This window comes from Semicossyphus pulcher, unplaced genomic scaffold (assembly GCF_022749685.1).
Source record: "Semicossyphus pulcher isolate SPU_LCO1_2020_fin unplaced genomic scaffold, fSemPul1.0.p SCAF_6, whole genome shotgun sequence".
NCBI classification, from domain to species: Eukaryota; Metazoa; Chordata; class Actinopteri; order Labriformes; family Labridae; genus Semicossyphus; species Semicossyphus pulcher.
Window position 1 is genome coordinate 33357016 of NW_027211737.1, and position 16327 is coordinate 33373342.

The window sequence follows — 16327 nt, forward strand, 5'->3', positions numbered from 1 at the left end:
CCTGCTCTACGTCGATACCTGCCGAGCGTACTGACAGACAGAGACAGCCATGTGGACAGGAACACCTGGTGTGTAGTGGTGGAGAGACTCTAACTTATTAAAGAAGGAACCAAAGTGAATGTGGATTTTGAACGTGTTTTATTATCAGTAACATTCTGTAAAGATACATTCACACTCACAGGATGATACAGGACCTTTACAGAGTCGAACAGTACGAATGTCTCCGTAGCAGCTCTGACACTTTGATGAGGCTTCCAGCAGAGGATGTAAAGCTAACAGATAAAGATGATGAGAAGCAAAGAAAACTTAAAAACATCTTAAAGTCTCTTAAAGTCTCTGTCGGGACTTTCTGTCCTCACACTTTAAATAAACGTGCCGAGCGGCTGCTCGTCCCTTTCTGTCTGATTTTTGGCTTGGATGGTTCACATGTTAAATATTCTTCCACCAGTACACATGAGACATGTTTCTGACATGGCTGTCTCGCTACATGAATAACACAAACACTGAACTGAAATGAAGCAGGCAGTGAAGTGAGCATGAACACAAGCATCTTAACTTACCTGCAGCTAAATCACATGACTTACATCTCACCGTGTTATACATCAGTCCTAACGTGTGTGTGTGTGTGTGTGTGCTTCATGTGTGCACGATGAGTCACATGGTTCAGTCTCACTTGCTGCTGTAAGGCGGAGACGCAGCACAGCGAGGGTTAACCATCATACAGCCCTTCAGGATTGTATGGAGTATGAACGTGCCATCAGACAGTGTGCTCAAGATAACTACAGGTAAATGTACCAGGTGTGTCAGAGGCAGCGTGCATCAAAAACAAACACTTTAAAATGTTTAAAAAACGTTCAGAACAGTTTAATCTGAATGTGCAGACACACCTTTAACATCCCGCTCAGACTGCTGATCAAAGAACACCTGCGTACCTGTCAGTTTGATTCAGCTCCAATATTTCAGGCTGACCTCACCTCATGTGTCTCTCACATAGTTTCAGCCTGTTCAGTGTTTTATAGACGGACGTGAACACAGTGAGAAGCTCAACTGTTTGAGAGGACGCACTTTAAGCAAAGTCCTCAGACACGTTTTTACAGGAAGTGAGAGAGACATGAAATCAGAGGATCAAACACGTCTGTTGGGACCACAGAGACAGATCCATGCTGCAGAGGTGTGTCTGCGCACTGAGATTTAACCACTGTAGTAACCGTGGGACACGGTGATGGCACAAACACAGGAAGCTAAAGGCTGATCCAAAATCAGTGTGTGATTTCTTCATGCCAGCCTGCAGGAACAAGCTCAGAGCCACGTCGCCTCTCTGGCTCTAAAGTCCCCTCAGTCTGTTTCTTTTGGTTTATTTGGTTTCTCTTTTGATCCAATTTTATTTCCTTTTAACAAATGAAGACTATTAAATGTTTCCACACCTACATTCAAGTGCTCAGAGGTTATATTGCATCTGTATGTTGTTTATTCTACTCTAACCTGCATGAAGCCCGCATGTGTGAGGACACAGAGATGGCGTCACTGTAGAGATAAAAAAGACCTCCTCTCCCTCCTGTAAATGTCTAAGTGTTCATGTTGATGCTGTTTATCATTAAATATAGTGTCAGAGATACAAACAGCGTCTCTAAAGCGCCTAGAAAACGTCACAGATTCACATTAGAGAGCAGGAAGAGCACAGAGGCACAGAGCTTATTGCTGCCACCAACATGAAGTCCTGCAGGCTCATATTCACATTGTTAGAGAGGCTGAGAGCTCAGGCAGGCTGAGAGCTCATCATCAGGTCTGTCAGAGAGGCTGAGAGCTCATCATCAGGTCTGTCAGAGAGGCTGAGAGCTCATCATCAGGTCTGTCAGAGAGGCTGAGAGCTCATCATCAGGTCTGTCAGAGAGGCTGAGAGCTCATCATCAGGTCTGTCAGAGAGGCTGAGAGCTCAGGCAGGCTGAGAGCTCATCATCAGGTCTGTTAGAGAGGATTTAAAGTGTCCACACAGAAACATCTGAGGCCTCGTCCTGATACTAAAACACTGTGCAGGTTGAGTCTGTGTACTTCAGTTTACAGGCTGAAGAGGGCGACCATGTTGAAATGTGAACAAACAGCGAAGAGACGTTCAAGTGTTCACTGGAGTGAATCAGTAACTGGGCTCAGGTGGTGTCATGAGGATGTGAGAGCTGCAATTTATGTTGTTTTACCAAATTAATAAGGACATCAAATAAATTACCTCAAGGCCCAGAGATGGAATATAATCGACTTCAAGAACAAGAACAAACTTCCTGTTTTTGTTATCTTAGAATCTTTAAATTCATGTGTGGTCCACGCAGACGGCCATGTTTCTACAGGAGCCCAGAGCTGACAAAACAAACGCTCTCTCTACAGAGGGCCTTATATTAATATATTTCATTATTGTTTAACATATTTGATTTATTATGGATTTCAAGGCCACCACAGGTTCTCCGACACGCTCGAAGAGGACGCTGAGGGAGCAGTTCATAGTATGTCACCACTAGAGGCCACTACACTCTACAGACAGCTCCTCTAAGATCACAGACTGCTCCTCTAAGATCACAGACTGCTCCTCTAAGATCACAGACTGCTCCTCTAAGATCACAGACTGCTCCTTTCAGATCACAGACTGCTCCTCTAAGATCACAGACTGCTCCTCTCAGATCACAGACTGCTCCTTTAAGATCACAGACTGCTCCTTTCAGATCACAGACTGCTCCTCTAAGATCACAGACTGCTCCTCTCAGATCACAGACTGCTCCTTTAAGATCACAGACTGCTCCTCTAAGATCACAGACTGCTCCTCTAAGATCACAGACTGCTCCTTTCAGATCACAGACTGCTCCTCTAAGATCACAGACTGCTCCTTTCAGATCACAGACTGCTCCTTTCAGATCACAGACTGCTCCTCTAAGATCACAGACTGCTCCTCTAAGATCACAGACTGCTCCTCACAGACTGCTCCTCTAAGATCAACAGACTGCTCCTTTAAGATCTACAGACTGCTCCTCTAAGATCACAGACTGCTCCTCACAGACTGCTCCTCTATGATCACAGACTGCTCCTTTCAGATCACAGACTGCTCCTCTAAGATCACAGACTGCTCCTCTAAGATCACAGACTGCTCCTCTAAGATCACAGACTGCTCCTCACAGACTGCTCCTCTATGATCACAGACTGCTCCTCTAAGATCACAGACTGCTCCTCTAAGATCACAGACTGCTCCTCTAAGATCTACAGACTGCTCCTCTAAGATCACAGACTGCTCCTCACAGACTGCTCCTTTCAGATCACAGACTGCTCCTCTAAGATCACAGACTGCTCCTCTAAGATCACAGACTGCTCCTCTAAGATCACAGACTGCTCCTTTCAGATCACAGACTGCTCCTTTCAGATCTACAGACTGCTCCTCTAAGATCACAGACTGCTCCTCTAAGATCACAGACTGCTCCTCTAAGATCACAGACTGCTCCTTTCAGATCACAGACTGCTCCTCTAAGATCACAGACTGCTCCTCACAGACTGCTCCTTTCAGATCACAGACTGCTCCTTTCAGATCACAGACTGCTTCTCCAGCAGAGGGGGGGTCTGTATTTTGAGTTCACGTGGACTCTGTTTAAGACAAAGTTCATGATTTTGACACGTTTCCGTTCCTCTGATATCAGAGACCTATAAAGAGATGAGACATGAAGTTTAGGACTCATGACATCTGAGTGGTGTTTAATTATCCTCTGTTGAGTTGTGTTTGACCTGTGACCTGTGACGTCCTGTGTGTGTGCAATCAGACTCCTCCTCATCATCAGCCCTCATCATGTTTCAGCATGTGATTCGTCTCTAGAGATGTTTTATTGCTTTCGGTGGCGACTGAACACAAACTTCCTCCAGCTGCGATCTCTGTCGGACTCAGTCAGGAGGAAGTTCCTCCTCACCAGGAGTGTGTCCTCTTAATGTGTTACTGTTTGATGCAGACAGGGAATCGAACCCTGACACAGTGAGTGCTCTGACACCTCCTGCAGCCTGTTTGCATAAAGGTAGAAACCCTCCAGCAGGTTGTTCATTATATCTACGATGAAGCAGGACCCTCCCTCACCTCTCAGACACAGACCTGCAGACTCACACTGACACACACAAACCTGACTCAGCATTGGTTCTTAGTCGTGGGGGGGGGGGGGGGGGGGGGTCTCAGGTGGGAACAGAGGAGCTGAAGGGGTCAGAGGGGGGTCGGGGGGGTCAGGTGGCTCCACAGTGTTGGGTCCTCACAGCAGAGACTCCTCTAAGACTTGCCTGCGCTGGCCACAAACGGGACGGAGCCGAACAGGTCCTCAGGGGGGAGGGGCTTAGCAGGCGGGGGGCGGTCCATGTCCACACTGGCTGCTCTCTCCACCGGCTTCTCTGTGAGAGGAAGGTCAGAGGTCACAACATTTACTACAGCATCAAGAGACAGAAAGCCTCCATGCTGACTGCTGCATCCTTTAAACTGTCAGGACGTCTCTGGATGTTTGATTCATCGAGTACTGATCAGCTTTATTCATCACCAGTCACACGATCACATAAAGGAACAGATATGATTCAATGTTTGTTACAGCAATAACACGCCCTAAATAACTCAGGTTGTGTATTAGACATCCAGAGATCCAAGGTATGTCACTGTACTTTAAGATATTTGATCAGAAAATAAATCATCGTCTTCTGATTCCAGTTTGTTTCTGTCCTTATTTTTCCGTGGACTGAATATTTCTGGTCGTGGACACAATAAGACATTTGACATTTTATAGAACAAACAGCAGATCCATTAATGATCGACAGAGAGAATTATTGTCAAATGATTAATCATTCAAATAAACAATAAAGACAACGTCTCTGTTCAAAGGAAGTGCTAAAGAAAGCACCCTCACAGCCTTTAAATGATTTCTCCTCAGTATCAGAAACACGTCAGTCACACACATGAACCCTGTTAATAGATATAATATGTAATGTGAGATAATGACGGGGGGGGTCACTTGCTTGCTCTGAGCAGGTCGAACTCGCGGTCGATCAGCTCCTCCTCCGTCAGCTTGGAGAAGTTGTCCTCTCCAAACGGGTTCCAGCCCGACATGTCGGGAGGGTTACTGACCACGCTGCAGCTCTGAGACGGGGGGGTGACCCTGTCTGAGGCCAGCAGGGGGTTTCTGCTGTGGACACACAACAACAGGGATGACATCACACAGGTGAAAATCCCCTCAGGCACACATATCATCAGCCAATGAGACAGAGAGGCTGTGAGGTTCACACTAAACGGGAGGACGTTTCTCTGTCCTGTTGTCATCCAGAGGACCAGGAACTTAAAGGTCCCTTCAGCCTGCGATTAACCACCAGTGATTAACCACCTGTGATTAACCACCTGTGATTAACCACCTGTAATAAACCACCAGTGATTAACCACCTGTGATTAACCACCTGTAATAAACCACCTGTTATCAAAGACCTGTGAAGACTCTGCAGATCAGTCTGCTGACGTAAGAAAAGGCTGCCTTGACACGTTGTCTTTGTGAGCAGCGATGATGCTTCTACAGAGACACACAGGCATCAGTGTGTGTGTAACGTCAGGTGTGGTTGTGAGCTTTCTATCACAGGTCTGCTCCTGTAACTCTGCTGATGTGTCCAACAGTAAATTAAACAAAACCTGCGGCTTTGTGGCTGCAGATTTCTAAAAATAGTGGCTAAATTAAACGCTGCAAGTCATCGACTAATCAGAAAGTTCAGCACTGTAAGGCCCTCCCCCAAAGTTCCTGTACTTCTGAGTAGGAACTTTTAGGGTGTAAAATAAAAATGTCATAATGCCTAAGGACTGAAACCCTGCCCTCTGTGGTGAAAACTTGTGAAGTTACTCAAAAGAGTTCCTGGTCCCTGGACAGAGTTCCCGCAAAGAAAAAGGGTCGACCAGGGCTCGGAATTAACGTTTCCACTTGGTAGCACTTTTGCTCCCAACTTCAAACAGTGAGGACCCACCGAAATTTAAGGAGCACCACAACCACCATATACATTGAAAAACAGCACCGCCACTGGGGCTTTACACATCCATGTAAAATAATGATGTGTACCTGCTATTATTACATAAAATGGTCGCAATTTCGAGCTCTGTCAACAATATGATAAAAGGTGCTTTTTGACAGCAGGAACTTTCCCCAGGAACTGCAGGAACCAGGGTCTAAATGTAGTTCCAGGGTAGTCGACTTACCCCCTGAAAAGTCCCTGCTTGGGGGTGGGAGTATTTTCCAAAGGTCCAAGGCCTGCAGTGCTGATCGTTTCTGATTGGTCGAGTACTCAGTTTTATTTCACACACTAGGGCTGCATGATATTGGAAAAAAAAACATACATAATAGCAATATCTTTTTGTTTGTTCTGCGATACTTATTGCAAAATTAAAAAATACCAGATGAATGCAGTTTTCATGTCCATATAAACTATTAATCATATTTCTGATTATTTGGGACTTTTAAGTCTATTTCCCTTCAACATAACAAACGCCCCCTTTTTACTTTTACCACTCTGAAGAAGTAGGATCGTTCAGGTGGAGCGACACGTCTCCTTATAAAATGAATATAAACACACCTGTGGGCTGCTGCTGTGTTATCTATACGGGATGTCATGTCAAAGTTAACATAGAAGTAAACAGCTCACGGAGCGGACATGCCGCCGAGTGTTTACTTTAATGGCCATTGTCCTGATTTGCATAATCTTCCCGGGACTTTAGGCCGCTGTGGAAACGCAGACAACAATGGGCCACAGGAACTATTTACTTGCTTGAACAGGAGTTCATGGAACTAAAAGTTCCTAGTACTTTTCGAAAAGCACCTAATAAAGCACAGGTGACATTACCTGGAGTTAGTGTATGAGGGGTCCACAGGTGACGGCCCCCCCATCTGAACAGGTGCAGCTCCGGGTCCAGCAGAGGGGGTCGAGGCGTTAAAGGAACCCAGAGGGATCTGGAACTCGAGAGGGGAGGACATGAAGGAGAGCGTTTGCTGGGGGGGAGGGTGCTGCTGCTGCTGCTGAGGATGTTGCTGCTGATGTTGCTGTTGTTGCTGTTGTTGCACAAAAGCCTGTTGGTACTGGTGCAGCTGTGGGGGGAGGAAGAGAGGGAGAAGAGGGGGAGGGAATGAGGGACGGACCTTTGATTTCATGGCTCACAATGAGGCAGTCAGATGATGAATGTTGTTAGAAACCAGAGCTGGAGAGCTGGGGACACGGAGGAGGGGTGGGGGGTGGGGGAAGAGTGAGAGTCAGAGGACGAAGGAAACAAACTGAGCAACAAGGATCACCTGAGACACCCAGACAGCTCGAAGGATGCAGGTACTAATCATTTACCTGTCCATCAGCAGCTGATAACAGCTGTGCAGACGTGCATACAGCAGCAGATGTTTGCAGTTGAGAACAATTAACGTTCATTTTCTTAAAGAGTCCAAACTTGTTAAAGTCTAAATAAACTTTGGCAGATAGTTCAGGATTTCTGGTACCAGTTCAATCTTTGCTGTTGTTGCTCCATCGTCTGCCTCTCTCCTGGATTCCCTTAATAAACCTGCAGATCTGTTCACTGTGGTTGTGCTTTTAAACGCTGCACAGATTAAGTCGATCTGAAGTCATCGCACTGTATAACGCACTAACAGTCACTCTTTCTGAGCACAATGAGAGCAGGTCTGAGATCAGAGAGGAGACGCTCAGCAGGTATCCTGGGAATAAGACGAGGTGCTCTCTGTCAGCCTGTGAGCGGCTTCATATGTCAGGAAGCTTCTCAGAGGGAGCCGTTGGTTGCACCCTCTGTTCGTCCCCCTCGTGGCTCCGCTCAGACCAGATTGCCTCTGAAATAAAACAGATGGTGCTGGTTCGCTGGGAAACAGACTAAAAATGTCTCCGCCCTAACACGCCACGTTTGGAGGACCTGTGTTTGTGTGTTTGATTCAGCGGCTGCGTAAATACGAGTTTGTGAGTGTTTGGACGGAGTCAGTGGGAAGTTTGAGCGTCTGCTTGGCACAGACGAGGAGCGAGGCGCTGCCAGTGTTTGAAGAGAGAGAGCAGCTTCAGGGCGTTCTGACATTAAATGAAGCACTCAGAGCTGTGCTTTCACGCTGCGCCTCCATGTGTTTCACTGTCACTTCATCTGACTATTTATGCAGTCAGGACCAAATCTTCTGCTCACAAACTCTGTCCTGATTTTCAGTCAGAAGCCTCCTCTGACTGCTGCAGAGAGAGGCTCAAAGTCCATTTAACCCAACAGTGATTCACATTGAAGCCTGGTCAGCTCCTGCTCCGGGTGCAGACGTGTGAGGACTCACCATGGCTGCGTACTGAGCCTGAGCCTGGGCCACCTGCTGCTGGTAGAGCGGCTGCATCATCAGGTGCTGCTGCTGGAGGAGAGCCTGCTGCTGCTGCTGGAGCTGCAGAGACTGCTGCACAGCCTGTTGGTACTGAGGAGGGACGAGCCGGGTTAACATCTCAACATGTGCTCTCAGTGATGGTTCCACACTGTGACCTGTATGACACTGTGTGTGCTGCACGTACCTGGAGGTATTGGAGTTGCTGTGCGTTTGCATGTTGTTGCTGCAGTGCTTGTTGCTGTTGATGATGGTGGTGTTGCTGTTGTAGTTGCTGCAGACGAAGGTCTCCAGGCTGCAGCTGCTGTAGGACCCGGTGCTGCTGACTGCTGGGCTGCGGCTGCACAGGCGGCTGTCCCGAGCCAGGCGTGGGGGCTGAGAGGACAGGTAGGGACAGGCAAGGACAGGTAGAGACAGGTAAGGCAAGGCAAGGCAAGGCAAGGCAAGGCAAGTTTATTTATATAGCACATTTCAGCAACAAGACAATTCAAAGTGCTTTACACAGAACAACAAAGGCAAAGAAAAACATGACATTAAAAAGCAAAGTGAAGAAAAACAGCTAAAATATAAAAATAAAATAAAATAAAAATAAGAAATAAGGGTAAAAGCTACAGTGCAGATATAAATAATTTAGAATAGTTATTAAAATAAAAGTATTAAAATAGTTTAATAAAAGGCCGCCGTGAACAGGTGAGTCTTCAGGCTTGATTTAAAAGAAGTGTTTCAGCAGACCTGCATGTTTCTGGGAGTTTGTTCCAGATATACGGAGCATAGAAACTGAATGCTGCTGCTCCATGTTTGGTTCTGACTCTGGGGACAGAAAGCAGACCTGTCCCTGACGACCTGAGGGGTCTGGATGGTTCGTACTGTGTCAGGAGATCACAAAGATATTTTGGCCCTTGACCGTTCGGCGCTTTGTAAACCAGCAGTAGTACTTTGAAGTCTATTCTCTGACAGACAGGGAGCCAGTGTAAAGACCTCAGAGCTGGAGTGATGTGATCTCCTGTCCTGGTCTTAGTGAGGACTCGAGCAGCAGCGTTCTGGATCAGCTGCAGTGGTCTGACCTGTAAAGACACTGTTACAGTAATCGAGTCGGCTGAAGATAAATGCATGGACCAGCTTTTCTAGATCCTGCTGAGACATAAGTCCTTTAATCCTGGATATATTCTTGAGGTGATGGTAGGCCGACTTTGTGATTGTTTTAATGTGGCTTTGAAAGTTCAGGTCTGAGTCCATAACTACACCCAGATTTCTGGCTTGGTCAGTGGTTTTCAACACTAATGACTGAAGCTGTGCGCTGACTTTTAATCGCTCCTCCTTAGCTCCAAAAATAACTACCTCAGTTTTGTCTTTGTTTAATTGAAGAAAATTATGGCACATCCACTCATTGATTTGTTCAATGCATTTAACTAGTGCTTGTATGGGGCCATGGTCCCCTGGTGACATTGTGATGTAGATCTGTGTGTCGTCTGCGTAGTTATGGTAACTAACTTTGTTGTTTTCCATTATCTGAGCCATTGGAAGCATGTAGATGTTAAACAGAAGAGGCCCAAGAATGGAGCCTTGGGGAACTCCACATGTAATCTTTGTCTGCTCAGGTGTAAAGTTACCTATAGACACAAAGTAGTCCCTGTCCTTTAAATAAGAACCAAACCAGTTTAGTACTGTGCCAGAAAGTCCAACCCAGTTTTCCAGACGGTCGAGTAATATCTTGTGATCAACTGTGTCGAATGCAGCACTAAGATCGAGTAGTACTAAGACTGAAACTCTGCCACTGTCTGAGTTTAAGCGGATGTCATTAATCACTTTGACAAGAGCCGTCTCAGTGCTGTGGTGTGGTCGAAAGCCTGACTGAAAGACATCAAAGCAGCTGTTCACTGTCAAGAAGTGGTTCAACTGTTGAAAGACAACCTTTTCAATTATCTTACTTAAAAATGGTAGATTTGATATAGGCCTATAGTTCTTCATCTGTGACTTGTCTAGGTTGTTCTTTTCTTTTTTTTTTTCTTAACAGTGGCTTGATGACTGCTGTTTTCAGGGCCTGTGGGAAGACACCTGAGAAAAGAGACAAGTTCACAATCTGTATCAGATCTGATGCCATGACTTTTGAGACCTTTTGGAAAAAATCTGTAGGCATAATATCAAGGCAGCAGTGGGAGGATTTTAGGTGTTGTATAATGTCCTCCAGGTCTTTATTGTTGATCAGATACAATTGTGTCATAGTGTTTAAACTGGTATCAGATGAACGTAGCACATAACCTGAACCTAAAACTGAGTTACTGACTGCTTGTCTGATTTTCAGTATTTTTTCTGTAAAGAAGGAGGCAAATTCATTGCAGGCCCTGGCTGAGTGAAGTTAGGGACAGGCAAGGACAGGTAGGGACAGGCAAGGACAGGCAAGGACAGGTAGGGACAGGCAAGGACAGGTAGGGACAGGCAAGGACAGGCAAGGACAGGTAGGGACAGGCAAGGACAGGTAGAGACAGGTAGAGACAGGTAGGGACAGGCAAGGACAGGCAAGGACAGGCAGGGACAGGCAGGGACAGGCAAGGACAGGTAGAGACAGGCAAGGACAGGCAAGGACAGGTAGAGACAGGCAGAGACAGGTAGGGACAGGCAAGGACAGGTAGGGACAGGTAGGGACAGGCAAGGACAGGTAGGGACAGGTAGGGACAGGCAGGGACAGGTAGGGACGGGCAAGGACAGGTAGGGACAGGTAGGGACAGGTAGGGACGGGCAAGGACAGGTAGGGACAGGTACCACATCAAACACAGAAGACAACATTTACAAACTATGAAACAGAATCAGCAGGTAAGATCACATTTAAGCTAACAAAGATCAAAGCAGGATTAGCTTAGCTTAGCTTAGCATCAGCCTGGAAAGTTTGTCAGTCAGGATCAGCTTGATGATCGGGTCTGAGAACCTGGATCCTCTGTTGTCTCTTAAAGGTTCAGTTTGTCGGTCAGATGTTTATAAAACGTAGTTCTGGTCGTAGAACATCAGAACATCCCACCACAGCAGCTTTACAGTGTTTTCTAATGCTAGCAGACCAAAGAGACGAGGAGGGCGGATCTAACGTACCACTTTCTATATATTTTTCTATTTTCTTTTCAGTTTTCTGACAGAGATAAGAACAAAGCCTGAAGCTGTTGTAAACTTTTAAAGACATAAATATCTAACTCGTTGCTGAGCAGACCTTTCTGTCCATTGCTGACGGGTGCCGAGGGCACGCTCATCTTGACGGGGGTGACGGTGTTGGCAAGCGGCAGGACGTTACTGTTGGCTGCTTTGGGTCTCTGTCTGGGAGCGATGGATGTCTCTGTCGGCCCCACAGAGTCCGTGATCCTGCAGAGAGGCAGACGACATGAGGGGTTCTTAAAGACACGTCTGTGGAGCTGAATGTAAGACAGATTTGAGCTGTGATATTAGTTTATTTATTGGCCTGAAGAAGAGACAAACTATTCTAAAGAACATAAAGAAAAATGCACATTATTGATTACGACTCATTTTTTTAGAATGAGCTTTGACCTCCATGTAATTTTAACACTGATCTTAAGTCTGTTGTTTAATGTTTTATTGCTTCTCTGAAGTTTTTTGTTGTTCTTTTATTACTATTTTGATATAATAAGAAATAATAATATAAAAGTGAAAGATGCTGTACCAAATAAACTTCTTGATGATATGATTATATTTTAATACACTTTATTTGCATGGAAGATGTTCATACAAGTAGTGCACGAGGAAGAGAAACGCACATGAGAACAGACGGAAGGAAAATTAAGGACATGTGCACCTGTTTGATAAAATCACGATCAAAACCAAACAGATTGGTACCAGTAGCAGTTTTTCTTATCACTGGAAATCTAGAATTAAAGACCTGTCCCCGTCAGTACCTGGCTTTCGTTACACTCTTCTTGGCAGCGACTTCGCTCGCTGTGAGTGGCTCAGGAAGCGACGTCGGGATGGGAGAGTTCTGGAAAACAGATAAAAATCATGTTAATAATAAAAAAAGCGCACAGTTCACACATACTCTGCGTGTAATATTCTGCAGACTTACAAAGAGGTTTGGCACTGGACAGTCTTTTCCTGCTAATCTGAAGGCAAAGTGGGACACCTGGTAGATGTCTGGTCTCTTCTCCTGGTCCGGTTCCAGCATGTATCCTAAACAGAGACAGTTTTACACATGTGCATCTGCTCTATTCAGCCACCAGGTGGAGCTGTTGGTTCAGTAATGCAAAACAGGAGGCTCCACTTTAGGAGGTGTTAAAGGAAGTGAAGAACTTCCCCCATAAAGACAGACGGTCAGACCGGTTCAGACAGGCTGAGTTTGTGGAAGTCAGTGACACATCCTGCTCAGTGTGTTCCTCAGTATGATATGAAAACAGTGAAGTAACGAGATGTGGAAAGCACCTTCCTTTATCACAGTCATCTTTCATAAACTTAAACATGGCAGAAGAAGAACTTTCAGTCACATGATGAATATAAATCAGATCAGACCCTGTTAGACTGAATATCACCTGTCTTACATCAAACACGAGCCACAGAGTGTTAGCATGCTATTTACATGAGCCACAGAGTGTTAGCATGCTCATGACATGAGCCACAGAGTGTTAGCATGTTATTTACTTGAGCCGCAGAGTGTTAGCATGCTCATGACATGAGCCACAGAGTGTTAGCATGTTATTTACTTGAGCCACAGAGTGTTAGCATGTTATTTACTTGAGCCGCAGAGTGTTAGCATGCTCATGACATGAGCCACAGAGTGTTAGCATGTTATTTACTTGAGCCACAGAGTGTTAGCATGCTATTGACATGAGCCACAGAGTGTTAGCATGCTATTTACTTGAGCCACAGAGTGTTAGCATGTTATTTACTTGAGCCACAGAGTGTTAGCATGCTCATGACATGAGCCACAGAGTGTTAGCATGCTATTTACTTGAGCCACAGAGTGTTAGCATGTTATTTACTTGAGCCACAGAGTGTTAGCATGCTATTGACATGAGCCACAGAGTGTTAGCATGCTATTTACTTGAGCCACAGAGTGTTAGCATACTATTGACATGAGCCACAGAGTGTTAGCATGCTATTTACTTGAACCACAGAGTGTTAGCATGCTATTTACTTGAACCACAGAGTGTTAGCATGCTATTTACTTGAACCACAGAGTGTTAGCATGTTATTTACTTGAACCACAGAGTGTTAGCATGCTATTTACTTGAACCACAGAGTGTTAGCATGTCATTTTCGCTGTAAAAACATGTGAAGTACATGTTCAGTTCTTAAACAAACACACACACACACACACAGCGACGTGGTGAAGGACTTACGGATCAAACAGTGCAGCTTGGAGGAGAACCTGGAGTTATCTGGAACGATAAAGGTGCCATCACATATGGCGACTTGACTCTCCCCAAAAGGAAGAGCGAAGAAACACAGCTTGTACAACAAGCATCCCAGAGCCTGAGGAGGAGACAGAGAGAGGCTGAGCACACCTGAACACAGGAGCTGGACACTACCTGCCATGTGGTACAGTCGTATATACTGCAACACATATTATTAATACACAATATAATACCTGTTTCTCTCTAACCTCTCAGGTAGAGTCTGACGAAACAGGAAGTGAGGGGTTTAACGTTCTTTATGTCTGTTCTTTATGGGAGAGGGAGAGGGAGAGAGAGAGAGAGAGGGAGAGGGAGAGGGAGAGGGAGAGAGAGAGGGAGAGGGAGAGGGAGAGGGAGAGAGAGAGGGAGAGAGAGAGAGAGAGAGGGAGAGGGAGAGGGAGAGGGGGAGAGAGGGAGAGGGAGAGGGAGAGGGAGAGGGGGAGAGAGAGAGAGAGAGAGGGAGAGGGAGAGGGAGAGGGAGAGAGAGAGGGAGGGAGAGGGAGAGGGAGAGGAAGAGAGAGAGAGAGGGAGAGGGAGAGGAAGAGAGAGAGAGAGGGAGAGAGAGAGGGAGAGGGAGAGGAAGAGAGTGAGAGAGGGAGAGGGAGAGGGAGAGAGAGAGAGAGAGAGAGAGACTAACCAGCCCTGCAGGGTGCATCGCAAACACACACACACACACACACACACACACCTTACCCAGATATCAGCCTTGGTGGTGATGGCCTTCCCTGCGTACAGGTTAATCATCTCTGGCGAGCGATATGAGAGAGTCGTGTATCTGAGAGACAACAAGAAGTGGTCATCAGCAGGTCAAAGGTCAAAGGACTCAGTGACACAGGAGGAAGAGTTTTTACACTCAGTCAAAGTTTAATGAATTCTCACATTAAAAATGACAACACGATGTTTGTACTCAGGTGTAACTTTACCTTCATGAGATAAGGGTGAGAACACCACAATGACAGAATGTTTATTATCCTTATATATCTGTTCCATATAAAACTGTGTTTACCTGTTTTTCTGCTTCAGCGCCTCTTTCGGAGGAATACGAGTATTTTATGCATTTACTTTGAGTTTTTCTGTCATTACCTGATGACCAGGTGTTTCTGTTTACTGACACACAGCAGGTTTATTTTGTCCACTGCTGTTTGAGCAGAGTTTACAGCCGCTCACATGCTGCTGATAAGAAGCACAGTGACTTGATTACAGCTGTACATGTGGCAGAGTTAACAGACCTGATCTGACCACAGTGCTGTGATTTATGCACGCACGCACGCACGAGCACACCAGAGGTTTGACTACAGGGGTGCAAACTGTCCTTCAGTACGTGTTGGTGAAATGAGTCTGTCTTTAGACTGATGTATGCTGAGCGGTGCTTTTACATGTCAGTGTCACGGTGACCATCAACACCTCTTCATGTGTGTGACGTGTGAGACTTCTCACTGAACTCACTTCTTGATCTCGTCCTCCACGGCCGTCACTCCGTCTTTATGAGGCAGTAAAACTTTGTGAGTCGCACTGCCGAAGTCACACAGGACGTAACTCCCCTGATCGTTCAGCAGGATGTTTTCAACCTGGACAAACGTGCACACACACACACACACACACACACACAGAGGGCATTTTAATAATATACATCACCTAAACACTAGAGCGGGGGAAATCAATTAAGCTTGAAGGGGGGAGGGAGAGAGGGAGGGAGAGAGAGAGGGGGAGAGAGGGGGAGAGAGGCCCTGTTCACATTTGGTATTACGCATGTGTCCTGGGTGATTCAATCACAGGTGGTCCGTGTTTCACATTTGATCCCATGATACATGTCTCTGCTCTATTACCAGTCGCTCACGCTGCTGATCTTTACTCTATCCTGGAGGAACTGAGGTGCAGAGCTCATGCTAAGCTTAATGCTAAGCTAACAGGAAAGCAGTGCATGAACAAGCTGGCTGCCACAGTGGAGGAGGAGAGGAGCTATAATTTGCTGTCTCATCAATGTGGAGTGTCTAACCATCGGTCGTCCTCCATCAGGATGTAAAGAAGAGGAGATGAATGAAGTCTGTGTGTGTGCAGACTCACTGAAACAGGAATCAACAGCTGAGCTTGTAGATCTGGATTTACACTTCACCAAACACAGGAGAGAACTTTACAACTACAGACACAAACACTGCAGGTGAGATTGTACCTGTCTGTTGTCTGTCAGCTGCAGCATGTTAGCTAACATTAGCATGAGGGCTACAATGTTTCTCCCTCATTGGCTCCTGTGGCCTCACTCAGAGTATTCACATAATCATCCAGTGACTGATAAAAACAAGCAGCCAATAAAGAGGATGAGGATGAGACCTGCTGAAGGTGTAATAAAGACATGTTGTATGTTCACAGTGAATATATGTGAATATATGAAGTATCAGTGGAGCTGTGACAGAGGAGAGGAGGAGGGAGATATCTAATGAAAGCCTCACAGAGAGTCTGAAACAGGGTGAAGGATCTCCTGCTCTCTCTCTCCCTGGCTCTGCGTGACGGCCTCCCTGCTCTCTGTGTCTCTGAGATGTTACGTAAGACACACAGAGACACACAGAGACACACAGAGAACAGAGGACGGGCCTG

The 16327-nt window shown here is 46.0% G+C and overlaps 1 protein-coding gene across 2 annotated transcripts in view; it reads right to left on the reverse strand.

Moving 5' to 3' along the window:
- bmp2k (BMP2 inducible kinase) overlaps window positions 1–16327 on the reverse strand; it is a 45132-nt gene that overhangs the window by 5783 nt on the left and 23022 nt on the right. The window contains exons 5-15 of one of the 2 annotated variants that reach the window (XM_069683641.1): window positions 15182–15303; window positions 14429–14510; window positions 13682–13814; window positions 12412–12515; window positions 12248–12327; window positions 11551–11699; window positions 8542–8729; window positions 8316–8447; window positions 6862–7103; window positions 5008–5171; window positions 4288–4395 (exon numbers count right to left, since the gene is read on the reverse strand). In XM_069683641.1, coding sequence (XP_069539742.1) covers window positions 4288–4395; window positions 5008–5171; window positions 6862–7103; window positions 8316–8447; window positions 8542–8729; window positions 11551–11699; window positions 12248–12327; window positions 12412–12515; window positions 13682–13814; window positions 14429–14510; window positions 15182–15303 — 1504 coding nt within the window. Of the gene's footprint in view, window positions 1–4287; window positions 4396–5007; window positions 5175–6861; window positions 7104–8315; window positions 8448–8541; window positions 8730–11550; window positions 11700–12247; window positions 12328–12411; window positions 12516–13681; window positions 13815–14428; window positions 14511–15181; window positions 15304–16327 lie in introns of both variants that reach the window. The other variant, XM_069683640.1, reaches the window with a different exon arrangement.